At 41.7% G+C, this 24,110-nt stretch overlaps 1 protein-coding gene across 1 annotated transcript in view; it reads left to right on the forward strand.

Annotated features, from left to right (window-relative positions):
- TLL1 (tolloid like 1) overlaps positions 1 to 24,110 on the forward strand; it is a 414,583-nt gene that overhangs the window by 319,475 nt on the left and 70,998 nt on the right. The window contains 4 exon segments of the mRNA XM_033941915.1: positions 2,536 to 2,681; positions 9,232 to 9,427; positions 16,632 to 16,757; positions 19,779 to 19,939. Of these exon segments, the coding sequence (XP_033797806.1) occupies positions 2,536 to 2,681; positions 9,232 to 9,427; positions 16,632 to 16,757; positions 19,779 to 19,939 (629 nt within the window).

Genomic DNA, 24,110 nt, shown 5'->3' on the forward strand with positions numbered 1-24,110 from the left:
CATTGCTTTCGACAAGTATAAAAAGTATTTTAAATAAATGATGTATGAAAAGAGAAAAACTACTGAGGCATCCTGAAATACTGACTTCTATAGCTGTGTGTGTGTGGTTTTTTTTTAAAATAGCTTTTCATTTCTGATTATTCAAGTGGTACTGAAAAACCTTTTGAGAGGGGAAATTTGCAGACCTGAAAAATGTTCATGCACCCTTACTTCCCCACTCAGTTCTCTTGTTTAGTGAAGCAGGAATACAGTATCTGAGACCATGTGCATATGATATTTTAGTCAAACTGAGATGGAAAGTGTGAAACAGACCTGAAAGCTTGAACTTGGATGTGTGCCAGATGAGTATCTGAGACAGGTGGCGTCTCTTTGAACTAGGACACAGCCAGGTTGCTGTATTTTAACACCTCCCTTGTAGTGCTGATGTAGTGTTCTAATAAAAGATATTGGGTAGAATAAATTCTTCCCTTAGCTCCATGAGCTCATCCTGTCATTCCCTTGTGTGTGGTGACACTGTAAACAAGCCTGAGAGGGGATGATAACTGTGTACATCATGCTACTTTTAATATCCAGTAGTACATTAATAAAAACACATTTATGACAGAACAATGGAATTCACTTTCCTCAGTCCTCTTACAGATAGAATACCGTAGGATCATCATTTCTGATCAAGACTGGACAAAGGTTTCGGTCTCTCACAGCATGGCATCCAAATTTATATGAGCAATCATCTCTCATTTTTCCTCTCACATTCTGTATTCCAAGTTTCCAGTATTTTCAGTAGGGCTTCACAAATATTTCACCAAAATCACTTATATTTTCAGGATATTGACAATGAATAGGCATGAGATAAAGGTGAATACACTGGTCTTACCCTCCCCCCACCCCCCTATGTGCGTCAGAGTTGTTACTGCCGAGGCTTGAGCTAAAAAAATCGTGCTATGGTTTTATAAAAAGGTGTGTGTGTGTGGGGGGGGGGGGAGGGGAGGGGTCAGTTGGGTGAATTCCTTAAAAGGCACTCAAAATCTAGGTGTTAAATTAGTATTCTATCATGACAAATTTGTGAATCTAATCTGTTATAAAAATACTAGCCGAAGTCAGCAATTACAGTAGTGCCTACATTCAGTCACCAGCACTGAAGGGCAAATTCAGCACTGAAGGGCAAATTCTATAAGAAGAGGCCAAAGGTTAGGCACTGAATTAGACACCGTTCAGCGCGATTCAAGTAAAATTGGGTGCTGTTTAGTGAATCATGCTGAGCAGCACCTATTTTGGAGGTACCTAATAAATAGGCCAGCTCTAGGCACAACTAATAGTTAGGTGGCCATGCAAGCGCTTAAGCACACTTAAGAGCAGTGATTCTGTAACAAGGCACCTCACATGAAGCCACGCCCACGCCTAACATGCATAGTGCCCTATTTTCTTTGAAGGCCGCCTAAATTTGTAGCACTTGTTAAGACTTAGGCCCTGATTCTCTATAGGGCGCCAATATCAGCGGACACCTAAAAAGTAGCCGCCAGGCATGTGTCAATTACGTGATACTATAGAGAATCACGCCTCCATGAAAGATAGGCGCTGGAAATGTAGGCCATGGTTTTCGGAGCCTACATTTATGATACCTATCTTTGTCATGAATCATGCCTACATAGGCGCTTTAGGCCACCTAACGTCACTTCTGGCATTATCCACGCCCATAGTGGCATTTAGAGGCCTAAAGCGCCTACATAGGAACAATTCTGGTATGTATTATTTAGGCACTTTAACATCGTGTTTTTTTGCCATTTTAAATGACATTTGTTAATTAACTTAGGCGCTGAAGTTTAGGCAACATTTCTAGAATTTCCCCCCTAATACTTTTTAGTAGAAATAACCTGTAGGCACCAAGTTGTAGAATAGTGCCTAACTGCCATTTTGATACCTAATATACGGTGCACTATATAGAATTATTTATTTACTGGGATTTATTAACTACCTTTTCATGAAGAGATTCACCTAAAGTGGTTTACAATACATTGGATAATAATCAGGTGCTCTTAGGTGTTTTTTCCCCTATCTGTCCCGGCAAGCTCACAATCTTAACTGTGGTACCTGAGACAGTGGTATGTTAAGTGACTTGCCCAGTGTCATAAGGAGCAGGCTGAGATTGAACGCACAACCTCAGGGTGCTGAGGCATTAGCTCTAATCACTAGGCCACACTCCTCTCCCAGTAGGAGGAGTATGTACAAATTGTTTTATTGAGCTCTGGGCACACAGCGGGATTCAGAGGCCTAAAAAAAGTCTCTGGATACGTCCCAAAACACATTTCGATTATTGGCACTTGGTTGAATGTCAGAATTTTTCAATAACGGACATGTGCTAATATACCACCATATATACAGCACATGTCAAAGTATATACGGTATGCATTAGAATGTATGACACTTCTTGAACTTGGATGTTATAGAAAAGTTATAAAACTGTTAGCTAAGAAAAAGCTGGAAAATAAAATGTTCTTTCTGACTTCATGCATAGAATGAATTTTCTGCTTCCATTAGCAATCTGTGGAGGTGAGATCCACAAAGATGTAGGTCAGATCCAGTCTCCCAATTATCCAGATGACTACAGACCACTGAAGGAATGTGTATGGAGAATAAAAGTGTCAGAGAACTACAATGTTGGATTAACCTTTCAGGCATTTGAGGTAAAACCTTTTTTAACTAATTTCAGCACATCTTTGAAGAGAGAGACGGCTTTAGCATGTAAAGGATTCATTAAACTAGCAAGAATGTACATAATTGTCTTTAAGCAAAGTCTGGCTTTCTTGAAACCTTTCCTCTTGCAGACCTTTTCTAAAAGGCTAAAGGAATTTCACCTTGACTGTGCTATCTGAATTGGCATGTTCAAATAGCTAAAAATAACTTCTTTTGACAAAGGTAATTCTGCTTGGCTGCTTTGAGATTCTTTAGAAGAATGAGACCATTTCTACATCTACAAATCTATTCAAAAAAAGATGGCATTGAATGATTCAACAAACCACAGTGAAGGACAGTTGTTGTTAATTCACGGATAAGTGGACTTCATGACAAGGAGCAATATTTAATGAAAACAGAAATGTAGCAGAGCATTGGAGTATGGTATTGCATAATTTGCCCATTTTAACTTGCTTCAAATTTACAGTTCTCCTGTGCCTGTGGTGCATTTCATTCCATGATCTCTTCTAGTTGGCAATGTGGCCCTCTTTTACTAAGCCATGGTAGAGGGTTCTACCGCGGCCTGGAGTGCTAAATTCTCCGATGCTCATAGGAATTCTATGAGTGTTGGAAAATTTAGTGCCTCTACCACAGCTTAGTAAAAAGGAGGGTGTATGAATTATAGAAAGTACTAACATTACCACTGAAATCTTTTCTTCTTGAATTTGAATGTTCATATTAACTTTCATTTTGGATTCTATTGTTGTGGAATTAGGATTGTAAGAATCAAACAAAGAGAGCAAATTTTGGAAAGCCCACTAGCAGCATACTTATAATGGAATGAGGATATGGGTCAGGTACTAGGGACCTGGATTGGCCACCATGAGAACGGGCTACTGGGCTTGATGGGCCATTGGTCTTACTCAGTAAGGCTATTCTTATGTTCTTATGCTCTTAGATATGGAAGGCACTGCTAGGAACAGGATTGAGAGATTGAGTAAAGCTGTCTCAGAATAAGATACTCAGGTTGGTACAATCAAGACAGAACTTCCAAGAAACCAACTCTATTAGTGCCAGTAAGTTGGTGGTGGACAATTTCAGTCCATCAAGATGAGTAAGAGTAAACAAGAAAAAGAACATGAACAAACATGACCACAGGTTGGAAGTAGCCTGGCTGGTCACAGCAGATTGCCACTCGCAAGAAGGTACATGAACCAGTGCCAACATTGGATGATGATACAATACTGACTAGAAAGCCCAAGGGGGTCAAATATGCTTATTGGCAGATAGTCCTGGAGTCAATTTATTCAGAACTGTATAGTGAGGTTGAATAGGCAAGTTTTGCCTTAGTATGAATTATACTATGTTGTACAACCAAGAGGAAAATATTGCTGAACTAAGAAAGCTTGAGAAGTGGTCAGTACTGGGAAGCAAGTGTATCATAATGTTTTCAAGATGCAGAAATCCACAGAAGCAGTAAATGAAGAGGGCTGAGAAACTAATAAGTACTCAACTAGAGAAAGATCTTGGGCTAATCATATCTTATTATGTTCAGTTTGTGAAAGAGTATGGCAGCACAATGATCAGAGCTAAGGAAATATTAAGGTTATAGGGAAAGCTACAAACAGGAGGAAATGAGGTAACAGCATATCTGTACAAATCATTGTTGATGCCTCCTCTGTCCAAATTTGGAGGCTGTATCTTGAAAAGCATATAGACAGAGCATAGGTAGTTCTGAAAAGGATTGCCAAATGGTACAGAGACTACGACTACAGCATTATGAAAGGAGACTTAAAAATCTAATATGAATACCTCAGAGAAGAGAGGGAATATGGAAGAGACAAATGCCGTTGTGATATAAATAATGAACAGGAAGCAAGCAAAAGGGGAAAGGTCAGGTAGAAAATATTTCATAAAGAATGTGGTAGGTAAATGGAACAGGATTTGATAAGTACTTTATACACGTGAACATCTAAGTCATATGCACATATAAGTTGCATCCTAATTGCACTATCAACTTTCACTCCGGTCCTGTGACTTATAGGCCACCTCCCCTTCCCCTTATGCTCCCCAGGGTGCAGCATCTTATCTCCCAGGCTCTACCACTGTTGCACAGATAGCAGCAGCTAGCAGATTATATCCTCTTCTTTACCCATGCTGCTGTTTGCTTTCATAACTCTTCCAGGGACTTCCAAAACCTCTTTCTGAGCTGGTGCAAGGCCATCCAGAACAGACTCACACTTGGAAACACCACCTCAGTCCACCCTCTATCTGACAGGAAATGCCTCTATACAGGAAGGCCCTGCGCCAGCACATGGAAGCTTTGGAAGCGCCAGGGAAGAGGTAATTTACTGAAATTTTCTTTTTCTCTTCTTTTTTTTTTTGTTTCTAGAGAATACTTGTTAAGATTTTACATTTTTCTGGCTATTTGATCAGCAAGTATTCATTTCATTAGCTTGTCTTAAAAATGTATTCAATGCAAAATCAGTTTAATATATGTTAATGTCTAAATTAATACATGCACAACGGATTTGTCATGCTATCAAGTTCTAATTATTAGAACAAATGCGTGAAAAAAATCCCAAACTTAACTTCAGGGGTTTTTGTTTGTTTTTTCCCTGTGCACATCTGTACTGTACTTGGTTTTAGTACAGGTTGTGCACCATCTTGTGGGTCCTTCACAGTATTACTTCTACCTTTTTAGTCCAATGCTTAGTACAGTGGTCCAAGAACCAGGGAATCTGGGTTTGATTCCTACTGCAACTCCTTGTGATTCTGAGCAAATCACTTAACCCTCCATTGGCGCAAGTACAAAATTAGTACTTGTATATAATATGCAAACCACTTTGATTGTAAGCACCTAATTAAGGTGGCATCTCACCAAAAATCTCTTCATAAGAGTGAAGAATATATAGGCAGATTTCATCCATGTAAATTAGCTATCTGAAAATTGTTCACTCTGTAAGACAGTAAAGTTTATTTATTTGTAAGATTTATAACCCGCACAGTCGCTAGAACCATCAAGGTGGTTAACACTATTGCTGCAGAGTCGATGTACAAATTATCAGGTTATTTTATTAAAAATTAAATCAATTATGTTAATCTCAATAATGGTTCTCTTATTTGAAGTACATGTGAAGTGCAGGACCTGCACTTCACATAAGATAACCATTATTGAGATTACTATAATTGATTTAATTTTTAATAAAATAACCTGACACTTTGTACATTGACTCTGCAGTTTTTGGTGTGGTTTTTCTTTGCTTGACTGTTCACTGCAGACTGGTTGGGTTGTATTATTTTTTGTTGTTTTGGTTAACACTATTGCACAAAGTTTCTTGAAGAATCAACAAAACAAAAGGATGGAGAACAAATGAACAGTCTATGGCAAATAATGAAGGGCCAGAGACAACAAAGGGGCTGCACAGAACAACAATAATTAATCAGAAACAATAATGCAGGACACACATGGGAAGGAGGTGTAACTGGCCCTGAATCAAGCATTTACTGCCAAAAATTGTGACCCACCCCTGGTGTTAAATCAATTTGAGTAAGGATAATTGTGATGGAAGAGCCAAGTTATAAGCTTGGAACTTGAGTGGATCAGTTGTCTAGATGCTTTAGGAACAGGTGTGTTTTTAGACGTTTCCTAAATTCCTCATAAGTAGTGGGCGAAAGCAATTGTTCTAGGTCTTTACCCCACGATGCTGCCTGGTGTGAGAGAAGGTGTTCATGGTGTTTTTTCAGTTTACAACCTCTCATTGGGGGGGAAACGAAGTTGGAATGTGAGCTTCTCTTGTGTCTGTTGGCTGAGAAGGAGAAAAGATCAGTTATGTATTTAGGGGCAAGTCTGTGTAGTGCTTTAAAGCAGAAGCAGGCGAATTTAAACTTTACGCGTGCTTCCATCGGCAGCCAATGCAACTGCCGGTAGTAGGGTGTCACGTGGTCAAATTTTTTTAGCCCAAAGATCAGTCTGACTGCTGCATTTTGCATCAATTGTACCCACATGCACATCCTCTTTGCGCCTGCCATTTACCCTCACCTAATTTGTAGTGTTCTAAAGGGCTCATTTTTAAACCAGAAAACCATCCAAGATGGACTTCTTTTCTTCAAAATATCAAAATTGCTATTTTCGAAACCCAGTTTTTAGATGGCTTTCTATGCAGTCCATAGGCAGTGTGTCTACATTTCAAGGGGTGTTTTGGAAGCATGGTTTGGGCGGGGCTAAGGCAGGCTCATGATGTCACTTCTCAGGTTTTTGGAGAAGGGAAGGCTGTGTTGGACAGACTTATTTTTGAACGTCAAAGAACGTGTTCTATGGGTTTTCTGAGGCAGCAGAATTGCGAAACGCGTCAGAACCCAGAATCGGCTATATACTTCTAATACATTTCAAATAAGATCATGCAGCTATCTACCTTTCTATTTTTGAATGTTTTCACAATCTAAAAGTCAGTACGATGATTAGAGGAGAAAATTACAGACGTTCATCTGCTCGGGCTTGTCTCGTGGTCTGAAATCAAGTAATCTCTGAGCACTGAAGAAAAGAGTATGGCAATCATAATTCTAAGTATTATAAATATGGTAAGAGCCACTTCTAGTCCTTGTTTTTTTGCATATACTCAACTTTAGAAGTGTGTCACGAAATTGAATCTTACTTCCCTATCTATTGGAGGCTTATGACATGGATGTTTTTCTGTAATAATGGAACATTGTAGAAAATATCTAGGGCAAAAAACTGGATGTTTGAAGTTAGACCTCTTTCGATAATGAGTAAGTGCCAAAAACTGACCAGATGAAGGTCCCCCCATTCCCCCAGTGGTTGCAGAACCCCTCCCACCTCCCTAAAGATGTGAAAGAAACAGTACATACCAGTCTGTATGACAGTTTCAGATGTTATGGCCAGTCCTCTTAGAGCAGCAAAAGGGTCCCTGGAGTAGTGTAGTGACTGATGCAGTGGGACCCAGATCCATACCCCACCCTAACTAGTATATCTGTGGTGGAATGGGTGAGCCCTCCAAAACCCACTAAAACCCCACTGTCCTACATATAGATGACACTTGCAGGCATAAAGGCTATCGTTGTGGTGTGTAGTTGAATATAGTAGGTTTTTGGTGGGGTTTCAAGAGCTCATCATAGCCTCCTAATAGGTTATTTTATTTTGGTTAATGCCTTATCTTCTTTTTATTTTACTTTATAACCTTTTCCATTTGTTATTTTCTTTTTTTAAAAAAAAATCTTTATTTTATTTTATAGTTTTGACATAATTATTAGTCAAGACAGAGAAATAATACAATACCAGTTCAAACTTTTGAGATAACACAATAGTCAATAATAAAAGTTTACATTAGAAAAACAAAAGAGTTTCTTTTCTCATCATAAAGGCAAAGCATTAAACCAAAATATAAAATTTACTGGATTGTTACATTAGATCTCAATTAAAGGGGGAGAAAGCAATACAATAGCTGAATCCTCTATCAAGCAATACAAAGAAAATAAAAGATGGTAGCTAAGAGAAAACATTTGTTATTTTCCTTTTGTTCTTTCCTAAGCTTTGTAAATCTTTCTTCCCCTGTTAACCTACTTGTGTTCAGTTCATTCCCTTGTCTTTATACCCTGTTTGTTCTTTTTTTAATCGAATTTTAACTTTTGCCCTTGATTTTATTCTTGCAAATCACTTTGACTTACCTTTTTTTTTGTTAAAAGTTGTGGTATATTAAATAACTGTAAGAGGATAATGGTGAGATATGTACCTGGGTCCTTGAGGTGCACTGCTTTGCCCTCTAGGGTGCCTCACTGCTCTGGGATGTCTGTGTGGCCCCCAAACATCCTGATGGCTTGTTTTTCTGCATTTTTCCCTTGGATGGTTTGTTTGTTTTGAAAATGGTCCTAAAAGATAGATGCATTGAGCTAAAAAATAACTAGCAAATGGTCGTTTGTGAAACAAAAAGTTTCTCTTTTGGGGTTTTGGACGTTTTGGGAATTAAGGGTTATGGGTCATAATTAGGGGTTATGGGACATAATACAGCATAAAATAGGAAGCTTTTAGTTTGTATTATAGATATATGCAGGAGGCGCTGAAAGGTAAATAATAGTCTGCAGCAACACAGATTTGCAAATGTGTCAATTTCTTCACCCTGCAAAACTCAGCATGAGTGACGCATTGTGTGTGATTTCACAAAGATTTTTCAATGTATGGGTTTCTTTATTAGTGCTTATTATCTCTTATGGATATGAAATGTATATCATAATGAGCTTTTTGAAGATTTGATTAAATTAAAATTTATAATAGTTTTGGGATAGGGTGGGGGGAGGGATATAGATTGATTTGTTTCTTGAAAGAGTATTAAGTGATATCTTAAATATAAAATGTATTTAATTTGTATTGCACTTATTGAAAATGTTGAAAATGAATAAAGAATTTAAAAAAAATAAAAATAAAAACTACTGACAACTCTTGAAAAAAAAAAAATTTTTCAATGCCACTAGAATGTACATGTTGTCAAAACATGCCAGACTTTGTGGATTCGTTTTGAAGTCATTATCTTCTGTGTGTATTCACAGGTCGAGCGTCATGATAACTGTGCCTATGACTACCTTGAAGTTCGGGATGGACTCAGTGAAAACAGCCCTCTGATAGGCCATTTTTGCGGCTATGATAAACCAGAAGATATCCGATCTACCTCTAACACTTTATGGATGAAGTTTGTTTCTGATGGAACTGTTAATAAAGCAGGATTTGCTGCTAACTTTTTAAAAGGTATACAACTGGACATGAAATGCACATTCTTTTTAGTATTTCTTTTCTGTAGATGACCTTCTGTTGGATGGATTTCTCAGATCTGACAGAAATAAATGTTAGAGTTGAATTGAGATTAAAACATAACACTAATAGAATTTCCACTGTTCATCCCCCGCAAAAAAAAAATACACAGTGTAAGGGCAGTTCTATAGCTAGGCACCTGCATTTACATGTCCTTTGCTTACAACTTACAGAATTCTAGAAGTTATATGCAACCTTGCCACATCTACACCAGATCTGTACCTGCAGGCTCTTAAGTTATCCTAATATACCTTACTGGTACCTAGTTCCCTACACAAGGGTGCCCAGTTATAGAATTGTCGTCGAATGTGATTAAATTGGCTGGACCTTATTTGCAGTACATGGTAATATCTACTTTAATTGAACAAGTGGGGCATCATTAGAGTTACCAGATTTTACATCAGTAAAATCCAGACCCCTAGACCCGCCCCCCCAGGCCCACTCAGTTCCACCCATCCCTGCCCCGTTACGCCCCAGCTCCACCCCCAACCCTAACTGTTCCACCCCTAATGCTCCGCCCCCAACCCTAACTGTTCATCGGGCAGGAAGGCATCCACTCATGTGTGGCTGTAATGCGATGATGTCATATGCGTGTGCGCACGTGATATTACTACATTGCATGCGCGGATGCATTCCTGACACGATTTCTTTTCAAAACCCAGACAAAGTGCCGAATTTTGAAAAGAAGTCCGGACCCCGGTCATGTCCTCAAAAGGAGGACATGTCCGTGGAAATCTGGACACCTGTTAACCTTAGGCATCATCAGTGCCTATAGCTGGCAATGAGTAACTAGGAAATGAATTTCCTATTAATTCTGCTAGGTATTCACAAGTAACCCCAACTTGGCCATTGGCACTAGGAAGAAGGGGAAAGCCGACAGTCGGTACTACTCAAAAGGGTCCAGAGAAGAGCATCTAAGATGGTTAAGGGGCTGGAGGAGCTGCCTTACAGCGAAAGATTAGAGAAACTGGGCCTCTTCTCTCTCGAACAGAGGAGATTGAGAGGGGACATGATCGAAACATTCAAGGTACTGAAGGGGATAGACTTAGTAGATAAGGACAGGTTGTTCACCCTCTCCAAGGTAGGGAGAACAAGAGGGCACTCTCTAAAGTTGAAAGGGGATAGATTCTGTACAAACGTAAGGAAGTTCTTCTTCACCAAGAGAGTGGTAGAAAGCTGGAACACCCTTCCAGAGGCTGTTATAGGGGAAAACACCCTCCAAGGATTCAAGACAAAGTTAGACAAGTTTCTGTTGAACAAGAACATGCGCTGGTAGGGCTAGTCTCAGTTAGGGTGCTGGTCTTAGACCAGAGGGCCGCCGTGTGAGCGGACTACTGGGCATGATGGACCACTGGTCTGACTCACCAGTGGCAATTCTTATGTTCTTACAGCATGTTGAACAGGATGGACCATTGGTCTTTCCCAGCATGACACTTCTTCTATTCTTCAGGCTGAAGGGGACAACAGGTACGAGGGGGCATTCGGAGAAACTCAAGGGAGATAGGTTCAAAACAAATGCAAGGAAGTTTTTCTTCACCCAAAGGGTCGTGGACACTTGGAATGCGCTACCGGAGGAAGTGATCGGGCAGAGTACGGTACAGGGATTCAAACAGAGACTGGACAGATTCCTGGGGGATAAAGGGATCGTGGGATACTGAGAAAGTATAGAAACCCAACCAGGTCGTGCATGTGCAAGACCGGAGGGCTAGGACTTCGATGGGAAGATAGGACTCATCAGGAAACCAAGGTGGCATGGGGGCCCCTTCTGATGATTTAGACAGGTCATGACCTGTTTGGGCCGCCGCGGGAGCGGACTGCTGGGCTAGATGGACCTATGGTCTGACCCGGCGGAGGCACTGCTTATGTTCTTATGTTCTTATGTTCATTGTATCAACCTAACACATGGAGTTTTGCAGAATTAATTCATTTATTGCTCTGATTTATGTGTCACTTTCCCAAAGTTTGTCCAGAAATATATATCTTATATGCAATTATTAATGAAGTCTGTACTATACTGTAATATAAAATTATACTCTAAAATATTCATCCAGTTATGCAATTAATATCATATATATTTCAGGCAGGGCTTTTTTGGGAGCCAGTATATGCAGGTACACTGTACTAGTGACTTTTTCCTGGCTGCATTTTTTTATTGCTGTCTGCCAGCCAGCCAGCCAGCAAGATGCTCTCCCCTCGATCACTTGCTTCCCATCCCCCACTCATAGGCCCTCCTTGGGTCTATCTTAAAAGCCCTGTGGATTGAGGGGCTTCTTTGTGGCATGAGCAACCCTCACTTGCTCCTGTCCATGCTGGTTTTGCAATCCAAATGGCTGCCACAACTTCCAGCAGCAGCTTGTGAGAATGCTGCGGGAGGTCACAGCAGCCATTTTAAGACTGAAATTGGGATAGGCAGGATCTGCTCCTACCAATGACAGTTTCAATCTCGAAGTGGCTACTGCTACTGCGTTCTCATGTGGTAGCTATTTTGATTGCATGAGAGAGTGGAGGTAACTCCTGCCCTGGAGAGTCCTCTAGAACAGTGATTCCCAGCCCTGTCCTGGAGGAACACCAGGCCAATCGGGTTTTCAGGCTAGCCCTAATGAATATGCATGAGAGAGATTTGCATATGATGGAAGTGATAGGCATGCAAATTTGCTTCATGCATATTCATTAGGGCTAGCCTGAAAACCCAATTGGCCTGGTGTTCCTCCAGGACAGGGTTAAGAACATAAGAACTGCCATCTCCGGATCAGACCCATGGTCCATCGAGTCCGGCGATCCGCACACGCGGAGACCCAGTCAGGTATACACCTGATGTAGTTTTAGTCACCCATATCCCTCTATGCCTCTCGTAAGGAGATGTGGATCTAATTTGCCTTTGAATCCTAGCACAGTGGATTCCTTAATAACCTCCTTTGGGAGAGCATTCCAGGCGTCTACCACTCGCTGTGTAAAGCAGAACTTCCTGGCATTTGTCCTGGACTTGTCCCCCCTTAGCTTCAAACCATGTCCTCTTGTCCGTGTCGCGTTGGACAATGTAAATAATTTATTTTCCTGCTCTATTTTATCGATGCCTTTCAGCATTTTGAAAGTCTCGATCATGTCCCCTCGCAGCCTCCTCTTCTCAAGGGAGAACAGTCCCAGTTTCTTGAGTCGTTCCTCATATTCCAAGTTCTCCATACCTCTTATCAGCTTCGTTGCTCGTCTCTGCACCCTCTCCAGCAGTTTTATATCCTTCTTTAGGTTGGGAGACCAATGTTGGACACAGTATTCCAAGTGCGGTCTGATCATTGCTCTATAAAGCGGCATTATGACTTTCTCCGATCTACTCGTGATTCCTTTCTTTATCATGCCTAACATTCTGGGAACCACTGCTCTAGAACAATGGAGCTTGTAAGGTAGGCAAGGAGAGGATCAGCTTATAGTCATGGGGGGGAGGGGCATCACACTGTGATCACGGGGGGAGGGTGGTTGTGTTGTTGTCACAGTGTTGGGGGGGCATACTTGCATCTTTTCTCCTAGAAAATAATAGCACTGAAGAGATGGGAGACAAAAACTGAATTCAAGAAAGCGTGGGATAGGCACATGGGATCTCTTAGAGAGAGGAAGATATAATGGTTACTGTGGATTGGCAGACTAGATGGGCCATTTGGCCTTTATCTGCCATCATGTTTCTATCATAAAACATAGCAGAAAATCCAGTTCAGAATTATATTAAGTTGTGGAAGCTGAACAAGAGGCAGTTAATTCGTTATCGTTTTAAATATGAATATTTTATTCCAATTATCTAAGAGCTAATGGTGGGTGTATGAGAATTGTTTTAATAGTTCAGTACTAAAGACTTTTCATTATTCAAATATGTTTTTAATGTAAACACAGAAAATCTGTTGATCAGAAGTTCTTCCCAAATGCTTTCTCCTTTTCCCTCATTGGATTTAAGAATGCCTTTGATCCATTTTGTAATATGAACTCATAATAATGCAGATTTAATTTGCCAGATACAAAGGTAGAAATTCTATAAATTAGTGATATAAATTAGATACTCTCTCTTAGCACCAGTTCTAAAAATGGCACTTAGATGTACCTAAGCTGATAAAGAAAGCAGAAGAGTAACATTGGATCACCAAAATCTAGGTGCAATAGGAGTAAGTGGGCATGCATAAATACACCATGCCACTCGTTCAACTTATTTTATATGTTGCATGCATCACAAGGCAAAATGTCCATGACACCCATGTTCTGCCCATCTTAGGGCTCCTTTTACGAAGGTGCGCTAACGTTTTTAGCATGCTCTATACTGCCACGCACGCTAACCCTGCGCTACACAGAAAATACTAATGAGGCGTTAGCACACTTTCGTAAAAGGAGCCCTTAATGCCCCTTAGTCAGTTGTGTCTTAAGGGACTTAAGCAAACATTTATGCACTACTACCAATTACTGGTGCCAATCAAGCCATAATTGCTAATATTCTATAAATAATATATGCACATTATTGGTGCTTAACTATAGGCATACCTTATAGAATTGCCCTTAAAGTTCCCTCTAAGGGTCACATTCAGTAAATAGTGTTGAAATTTAGGTGCCTGGAAAAATTTGCACTAAACACTATTCTATTTATTTATTTATTTATTTATTTATTTATTTATTTATTTATTTAGATTTATATCCCGTTCTCCCAGTAGCTCAGAACGGTCTACAAGTAAACATACACAGTAGAAGTAGTTAGGCAAATAAATGTGCAATAGGTTTAGATGCTTGGACATACAAGATTGTGCAGTATTTATCAGGCTACAGACAATTTTTCGGAGTACAGACAATTTATCAGAGTACAGACTAAGAGAGGACTATACTGAAATTTAGGAGAAGTTAAATAGGGGAGAGAAGAGAGAGGTGGGGTTTAAGGGGGGGTGTAGACTGAGGGAGACCTTTAGTTGAAGAGGAGGGTCTTTACCATTTTACGGAATGTCAATAAAGAGTTCTGTTGCCTGAGTTGGGGGGGAGTTTATTCCAGAGATGTGGGATGAAGTGGCTGTAGGATCGTTTGCGGGCAGTTTCTGAGAGGAGGGAACTTCCAGGGGGAATGCATAGGCGTATTTCCGATTTTGAGCGGAGGGTGCGAGTGGGGGTGTAGATGGGAAGCTTAGATTTTATGTAGGAGGGGGTGGTGGCATAAATTCTCTATAAAGGGCACTCCTGGCTGAGCTTAGAGCGAATTCTAGCACCCAACTTTGGGCCAGCTAAAACCTGATAGCCAAAGGGCTGTCAATAATTTACCTCAGTAGGAAAGAAAAGAGTTTCAATTTTTTTGGATTTTCAGTATAGTCCCCTGATAGCTCCATACACTTCATCCACTTATCCTGCAATGACTTTAACCCCTTTGAAAAAAATCCTTCTGTTTGACCTTCAAACCAGGATGTCGCAGCTTCCTTGTCGTCTTCATCACTTGAAAACTGCTGTCCATGGAGAGTTTTCTTCAAAACTCGGAACAGGCAATAATCCAAGGGAGTCAGGTCAGGATTGTAGGGTGGATGGTTCAGCTGCTGATACCCACATTCTTGGGTGGCATCCTGTGATTGTCATGACTTGTGCACCGGCACATTGTTGTGATGAAGAAGCATGCCTGCTGTGAGTTTTCCTTGTCTTTTATCCTTGATTGACTCTCGCAAAGCAATCATTATATTAGTGTAACTCTCCCCAGTTATGGTTTTCTTGAGTGGCATGAACTCCAAAAGCAGAAATCCTTCATCTTCCCAGAAGACAGTTGCTATGACTTTGCCTGCAGATTTTTCTGTTTTGAACTTTTTTGGGGTGGGGGATGGCTTGTTCTTCCACTGCGTTGATTCCATTTTGGATGCAGGATCTCATCTCCATTCACCAAATGATGAAAAAAAATTTACTTGGTCTTCATGGAGTGTCTCCAAGTTCTCCTGACAGTACTGGAGCCTTGTGGCCTTCTGACATGTCAGCATTCTCAGAACCTATCTTGCACTAACCTTGGTCATGCCCAACTTTTCATGAATTTTTTCCAAACTGTATCTGCTGAAATGCCCATTTCTTCAGCTATTCAGGAAACCTTAATTTTTCTGTCTGACAAAATTAAATCCTTAACTTTCTTGCACATTTCTGTGGAAGTTGCTTCTATAACTGTCCGTGTGAGGATCATCTCAATGGACTCTTTACCCTACTTAAACTGCTTGCTCCAAAATTTTACTTTGTAGGATGATGGGGTAGACTCACCATAAACTGCAGTTATGCATTCATGGATCTCCTTTGACTTTTTCCTTCTTTTGTGAGAAATTTATCAATTAACAGTGGTCCAAATCTAGCAGTTTCTTACTTGATTCACATGAGGACTCTCCTGACATCCTGTCTCTTGGAATATTAGACTTACATTGAGCTGCAACCGTGCGTGAGTAACCTTGAGACATGTCACAACATGCACAAACTTGTTTCAACACGTTTGCTACTTTCTTTCATACTCAGGTAGATAAATTATTGAACACCCCTTGTAAATCCTGGTGTTCAAGTTGGGTGCCTAACCTCAGTATTCTGTAACATTGCTCCTAAATATTTGGAACACTCCTGACTCAGCCATGCCCCTCCTGTGGCCACACCCCTTTTGGGGTTGCACCCAAGACAATTTGGGCAGCCAGTGTTATAGAACAGCGTGAATGCAGATGAATGCATAAATCCAAATTAGTGCTAATTAATCCTAATAAATGGTTGCTAACATCCAATTGAAATTAGTTTATGCACACATCTGGGTTCCATGTCCATCTCTGGGCAACCTATATAGAATCTGGGGGTAAGCGGACATTTTCAAACATTCTCTCTGTGCTTTGTGAAGCAGTAATGATGCTCTAAAGTATTTTTTGTAACACACAACATGCTCATAAATTAGATTATATATGTTAGATGTCTCTGTTGAGAGGAGGAGGTCTTGGTTTTAATTTCCCAGGTAGCAGGTTTTAGCATGTTAAAATTATCACAGTCATCTAAGCTGGAAATTCTTATGCAGTATACATGACAGGCATGTGACAATTTACTTCTAGAGCATTGCCCTTATCTTGTTTTGTAATTAGAGATGACGGGTAGTGAAGGGACTTTATTAATGCTTTCCAATTCCTTCCCGGAATAATAGAGGAAGATGAGTGTGCCAAGGCAGACAACGGAGGGTGCGAACAGCGTTGTGTGAACACGCTGGGCAGCTACAAGTGTTCTTGTGACCCTGGCTATGAACTTGGACCAGACAAGAAAAGCTGTGAAGGTATGTGAAAAACTTTGCAATTTAGCATTCAAAGCAAAAAGGTCAGTTCATTTCATGCCACAGTTATTGGTTACAGTAGTGGTAAATTAGTGCAAAATACATTTAGGAATATTTTCATTCTAGCCTGCTAGATTCAGCTGAAAATCAGCTTAATTTAGCCAGCTTTTTCAATTTTGACCCCATACTAATAATACCTGCCATATAGACAACAATGTTTAGGTAATATGGAATAATTGCTGAAATGTTCTTATTAATTACACATAGCTATACATACAATATGAATGCACACTAGTTCTGCCTGCCTTATATCAGGTATAAGTTCACATGGGATTGTTCAGGGAGCATATATTATAAAGGTTCCTATATGAATTGGATGACAGGCTTAAAAAATAGTTTTTACAAGGTGCAATATCAATAGTAACACAAGGTGATGTTCTAAGTCACCCTAAATGCCTTATAAGAAAAAAATTTTTTGTAACAAAAGAGTTACAATAGAAGATCTCGGCCCTCAGAAATGCCACCAGGGGATCAAACGATCATATCCCCTGGCTTTACGCACCTAATCGTCACTGGGTCGGTGCAGAGTGTGAAACTGGTGTATCGTTTTTTTGTATATTTTTTTCAATTTTACTCTTATAATAGCTTAAAATAATAAATATTCATAAAGAGTTTTAGAATGAATACTTAGCTTAACCGGGATGGTAATTGGTGGTTGTCAAGGGATAAACAAGCCAACATGTTTCACCCGTAGAGGGGGGTTTCCTCAGGGCTACTATCCCTGCAACGAGAAACCTCGCCTTAGTAAGGGAAACGCTAAGTATAATATCAAATAACATTCACACTATAGATATAACTATGTATTCATACCTTTTTGGTGCTAGATATTCACGACGTGACCACCCGATCTAAGTTCTCAAGATGGCCACGCGTGGCAAAGAGCGTCTTTAAATCTCCCTGATCCCGGAAATGAGGTGTGAAGGGGGAAGGGCCAAAAGCCCAAACCACTACGTCACCCCAACCCGGGAGGGAACTACCAACAGAATGTCAATCAATGTTTACTATCCTCCCATCCTATAATATGATGGGAGGATAGTAAACATTGATTGACATTCTGTTGGTAGTTCCCTCCCGGGAACTATCCTCCCATCCTATAATAGGATGGGAGGATAGTAAACATTGATTGACATTCTGTTGGTAGTTCCCTCCCGGGTTGGGGTGATGTAGTGGATGCCAGTGTGCTATTCTCAGCTGCTTCTTAGGCTGCTGCTGAGACCAGCGTCCTATATAGAATCAGGTCCTAAGTGCATATCCCTTATGATCGGCGTCCTATATAGAATCAGGTCCTAAGTGCACATCCCTTATGATCGGCGTCCTATATAGAATCAGATCATATGTGCACATCCCTTAGAGAATCATGCATAGTGCTTATTCCTGTGGCCAAACTTTAAGCACCAGACTTACTCCTGTGCAGCTTGGTGTAAATTCTGGTACCTGAAGCATAGCCAGGTTTTGAAATCTGGGGAAGCAGACCTTTTGTAAAACAGATGCCAGTGCAAGGCTACAGACCCAATTCGCATGGGTGCCATTTCATTCAAAATCTGTATGGAAGAGTGGCTGCTCCCTTTGCACCCCACCTAGCTACCCTTCAGGCTGGCACCCAATCTGGCCACACTGACCCAATATTCTATAACTATGTGGGCAATTTTTTGAAACACCTCTGACGTGTCCTTGCCTCTCCTATGGCCATGATCCCTTTTGAGATATGTGCTGTGGAAGCTAGATGAACTGCCTTATAGAATGGTGCACAAATTCTAGTGGGTGCCAGTTAACTTCAGTAACGGGTTGTTAGCACCCAATTATTGCTGGTTCTGAGCTCGTTATTCAATTAATTTGTGAGTGCATTTCGGGAGTATATCGAAATTTGAGTGAGCGGTTCTGTGCACCATGAACTTGATTCTATAAATGGCACCTTAAAACATAGGCACCAAAGAACGTGGTGCCTAATGCATTTCAATCATGAGCTAGGCGCAGTTTAAAGCATCGCGCTTCGCGGTGTCTAAATTGGACTTAAGCACCAGTAGTCATCAAAACAGCCTCCCCCTATTTATGTCAGGGGTTTCTTGGCCTAAATGCTGGCATCTAAGTCCAATTTAGTTGCCTAGTACATGCAAAACATGCCCATGATCTGCCCTTACCATGCCTACTTTCTGATAGGTGCCTTGGACTAGGTGCTTACCTGAAAGTGGTAGGCACCTAGAAAGCAATTCATTTTAACTTATTTAAATTTAAGTCAATTAAGCTTGTTATCACCATTGATTCAGCTTTTTAAATAATTAAGTTAGATGCCTAGATCAGCTACGTACAACGGATCTAGACTCCTATCTTTAGGCATTGTTTATAAAATCTGGACCCATATGTATAATCTGGGGAATACTGCTTTTATATCACTTTGAATACCCCGGAATTGATATAATCATCCATCCACAGAGGTAGAGCATCAGAGAGGAAGATAAATAAGCAGACTGGGTGGGTCATTGTTTCCAATTAACTACACTTTCCCCTCCGTATTCGCGGAGATAGGGGATCAGCATGGCTGCGAATACAGAAAATCCGTGAATAACTTTATGTATGTTATTCACGGTTTTTCTGTAAAAAGCCTGAAAAAAAGACACAAAACCATGAATAACCTTACCTGTTCCTATGAAGAAAGTGCCACGATTTTCTCTGTACAACGCTGGGAGGATCGATTCTCTCTGTGCATCACTGGGAGGATCGATTTTCTCTGCATCGCTGGGAGCAGCGATTTCCTGTGATGTAAATTGGGGGGCGGAGCCTGCACACAATAAAACACAAATAATCGAAACTGCGGACAACGAAACCGTGATTACAGAGGAGAGAGTGTACTATGTTACATTGTCAATGTATACTCTACTCTAGAACTTAGAGTCCACTCCTTTTGTGTTCCTATACTTGAGAGGAGCCAAAATGATAATGGCTTGCTTTCTTTAAATTTGATTTCAGCTGCTTGTGGAGGACTATTAACAAAGCTGAATGGGACCATAACTACGCCCGGATGGCCCAAAGAATACCCTCCAAACAAAAACTGTGTGTGGCAAGTGGTGGCTCCCTCTCAGTACAGAATATCTATGAAGTTTGAGAATTTTGAATTAGAAGGAAATGAAGTAAGTAAACACTGGATAAGAAGAGGTAACCAGATGTTTCATAATAATGGACACATCTGTAGAAGAGCACACTCTAACTATACAGTTATCCTCTTAGGGCCTTATTTACTAAGAATTGTCCCATAGACACAGAATGGAAGAAAAGCCATAGGATTGGATTCTCTAAACAGCGCCAAATATCAGCAGCCACCTAAAAAGTGGCTGCTGATTATGTGTCAATCACACGATGGCACTGTTTAGAGAATCACGCCTCTGAGAAACATAGGCACTAGAAATGTAGGCCAGGGTTTTCAAGGCCTACATTTCTGGTGCCTATCTTTGCTTTGAATCATGCCTACAAAGGCACAGTAGTTTTAATATATATTTAGATTACTCTGTCTTGCTTTGACCTCATTTTAATCAGAGAGCATTTAATGAAATGCAAAAGTAAAGATTTGGGAAATGGAAAAAAGTCTTGCCAAGGAAAGCAACATTATTGCCAGTCACGGATGTTCTCTGTAGACAGCAGGGTCAGACACTCAAGTTGCTGATCAGTGGCATACCTGGCAGTGTGAGAACCCTACATCACTACAAACTATAGGATATAAAAAAGCCACACCATATGTATATCATTATAATTACCATCACTATATAGCATGTATATTTTGTGTATGGTATGTTCATTTATTTTATTATGGGTATATGTTATGTCTGTAGGTATTATGGGGGTAATAATAAAAAAAAAACCAAACGTCTAAAAAAGTGTCCTAAATGGCTACTTGGACGATCAAAAAGCCTGATCGTCCAAGTACCCATAACCAAAGCTGGTTTTTAGACGTATCTAAAAACAGCTTAGGCCTTTCCCCTGCCACTAAACGCACAGAGAGAAAAGAGGTGTGTTTAGAGGAGGGGAAAGGGCGGGCAGTGGGTCGACCGACACCTAGGTGTACAACAGATATAACTAAAACATTAACAGGTTGCTTAGTCGGCACTTAGACCTTTTTGACTTAGACGGAGTCAAACCAGGTCTAAGTGCCGAAAAAGGGGCCACTGAGCTGATGGCCGCTGGTGCCATCAGTTCAGCGGCCCGGCAACCTACCCATCACAAGCATCACGGCAGAAGAGATGCTTCATCTCCCCTACCGCAATGCCATCACTCCTCTACCCAAACTGCCGCTACCTGCCGCAATCCATCACCCCCCCCCCTCAGGAGCAAGCCCAAACCCTCCTGGCCCCGGTGACCCCCCCGCCGCTACATGAATGGGCCAGGAGGGAGCCCAAACCCTCCTGGCCCCGGCGACCCCCCCTCCGCCGCTACATGAATGGGCCAGGAGGGAGCCCAAACCCTCCTGGCCCCGACGACCCCCCCCCCCCGCCGCTACATGAATGGGCCAGGAGAGAGCCAAAACCCTCCTGGCCCCGGCGACCCCCCCCCCCCGCCGCTACATGAATGGGCTAGGAGGGAACCCAAACCCTCCTGGCCCCGGCGACCCCCTACCCTCACCCCCCCACTACAATACGGGCAGGAGGGATCCCAGGCCTTCCTGCCATCGACGGAACCCCCCTCCCCCCAACAATCCCCCCCCCAGCCGACCCGCTACCCCCCGGCTGACCCCAAGACCCTCCCACCCCCACGCCCCTTCCCTGTACCTGTATTCCAGTTGGCAGACAGACGGGTGCCCAAACCCGCCTGTCCGGCAGGCATCCACCAGCTGAATGGGGCCAGATTGGCCCAGCCGTCCCAAAGGCCCGCCCACAGGTGGGGCCTAAGGTGCCTGGGCCAATCAGAATTGACTTTCACCAATAATTATTTCTCATTTATTGTCACTGTGTTTTCTAATGTTTTCTGAATCATAATACCAAATATTTTATTCCCTCTTCCTTCCAAAGCAATGGGAATGGATCAAATATTCCTTTTGCACGATGCACATTTAACAGAAGAACCTCCGATTTGCTCCAATTTATTTTGTACCCAGAAAATTTACCGAATCGATCAATCAATTCCAGTAAATGCGGGATGGTAGATTCAGGATTCTTAAAATGAAGCAAGATATCATCTGCATAAGCAGAGATCTTATATTCATGACCTGTATAAGAAATCCCCTGTATCTCCTTTGCCTGCTGTATAGCCAACAACAAGGATTCCAGAACAATATCAAAAAGCAACAGAGATAAGGGACATCCTTGTCTAACTTCCCGCTCCAGACACAAACGTTCTGAGAAATCCATCGCTTGATACATGAAAGTTCATTCCACAAGAAGTTTCCATAAAGTGAGAAAGCATTTTTTGACTTGAGCATTAGTGTGATCTTCAAAAGTCAGGCTACGGTCCAGGGTGATGCCAAGAAACATAGAAACATAGAAACATAGAAAATGACGGCAGAAAAGGGCTATAGCCCACTAAGTCTGCCCATTGCAATTAGCCTCCCCCCAGAGTTCATTCCCTTAGAGATCCCACATGAGTATCCCATTTCTTCTTAAAATCAGTCACGCTGCTGGCCTCAATCACCTGCAGTGGGAGTCCATTCCAACTCTCCACCACTCTCTCGGTGAAAAAGTACTTCCTGGAGTCGCTATGAAATTTCCCTCCTCTGATTTTCAGCGGATGCCCTCTGGTTGTTGAGGGTCCCATGAGACAGAAGATTTTATCTTCTGACTCGATACGTCCCGTGATGTATTTGTACGTTTCAATCATGTCTCCCCGTTCTCTTCTTTCTTCAAGTGAGTACAGCCACAATTTTTTTAGTCTTTCTTCATACGTGAGATCCTTGAGCCCCAGGACCATCCTGGTCGCCATTCGCTGGACTGACTCGATCCTCAGTATGTCCTTACGGTAGTGTGGTCTCCAGAACTGAACACAGTACTCCAAGTGAGGCCTCACCATGGATCTGTACAGCGGCATCATGACTTCAGGTCTCCTGCTGACAAATCCTCTACGGATACAACCTATCATCTGTCTTGCCCTGGAGGAAGCCTTCTCCACTTGATTGGCAGCCTTCATGTCCTCACTAATAATCACCCCTAGATCGCGTTCTGCCTTGGTCTCAACTAAGGTCTCACCATTCAGTACATAATTTTTGTGCGGATTTTTCTTTCCCAGGTGCATCACCTTGCATTTTTTAGCATTGAAGCTTAGCTGCCAAGTAGTTGACCATCTTTCCAGCAGTCGTAGATCGTGTGTCATATTATCAGGTAATAAGCTTTTGCCTATTATGTTGCAAAGTTTGGCGTCGTCAGCGAATAGTGCTACCTTTCCTTTAAGTCCTTGTGTCATATCTCTTATGAATAAATTGAATAGAATTGGGCCCAGAACCGAGCCCTGCGGCACCCCACTGGTCACTCTTGACGCCTTGGATGGGGTACCGTTCACCACCACCCTCTGAAGTCTATCGTTTAGCCAATCTCCAACCCATGCAGTTAGAGTGCTTCCTAATCCTATCGATTTCAATTTGTTCAATAGCCTTCTGTGTGGGACGCTATCAAATGCTTTACTGAAGTCCAAATATACCACGTCCAGTGACTCTCCTGCATCCAGTTGTCTAGTAACCCAGTCGAAAAAGCTAATCAGATTAGATTGGCAGGATCTACCCTGGGTGAACCCGTGCTGGTGGGGGTCTCGTAAGTTTTCTTCGTCCAGGATTATGTCAAGGTTCCGTTTGATGAGTGTTTCCATGAGTTTACACACTATAGACGTGAGACTCACCGGTCTGTAGTTTGCCGTCTCTGTCCTGCAGCCCTTTTTGTGAAGTGGGATTACGTTGGCAGTTTTCCAGTCCAAGGGGACTCTTCCTGAGCGTAGGGAGAGATTGAAAAGCTCAGATAATGGTTCGGCCAGGACTCCACATAGCTCCCTGAGCACCCTGGGGTGCAGGTTGTCCGGTCCCATGGCTTTGTTTACTTTGAGTTTCGATAGTTCGTTGTAGACGTTACTGGGCGTAAACTCGAAATCTTGAAACGGGTCTTTCTGGGTATCTCCCGTCTGAAGCTGCGGACCAGCTCCCGGTGATTCGCAGGTGAAGACTGAACAGAAGTATTCGTTCAGTAGTTCTGCTTTGGCAGAGTCTGATTCTGCAAAATTACCATCCGATTTCTTCAGCCGTTCTATACCATCTTTGTTTCTTTTCCTGTCACTAATATAGCTAAAGAAAGATTTATCCCCTTTCTTGATATTCCGTGCCAGTTTTTCCTCCAT

This window comes from Geotrypetes seraphini, chromosome 1 (assembly GCF_902459505.1).
Source record: "Geotrypetes seraphini chromosome 1, aGeoSer1.1, whole genome shotgun sequence".
Lineage (NCBI taxonomy): Eukaryota > Metazoa > Chordata > Amphibia > Gymnophiona > Dermophiidae > Geotrypetes > Geotrypetes seraphini.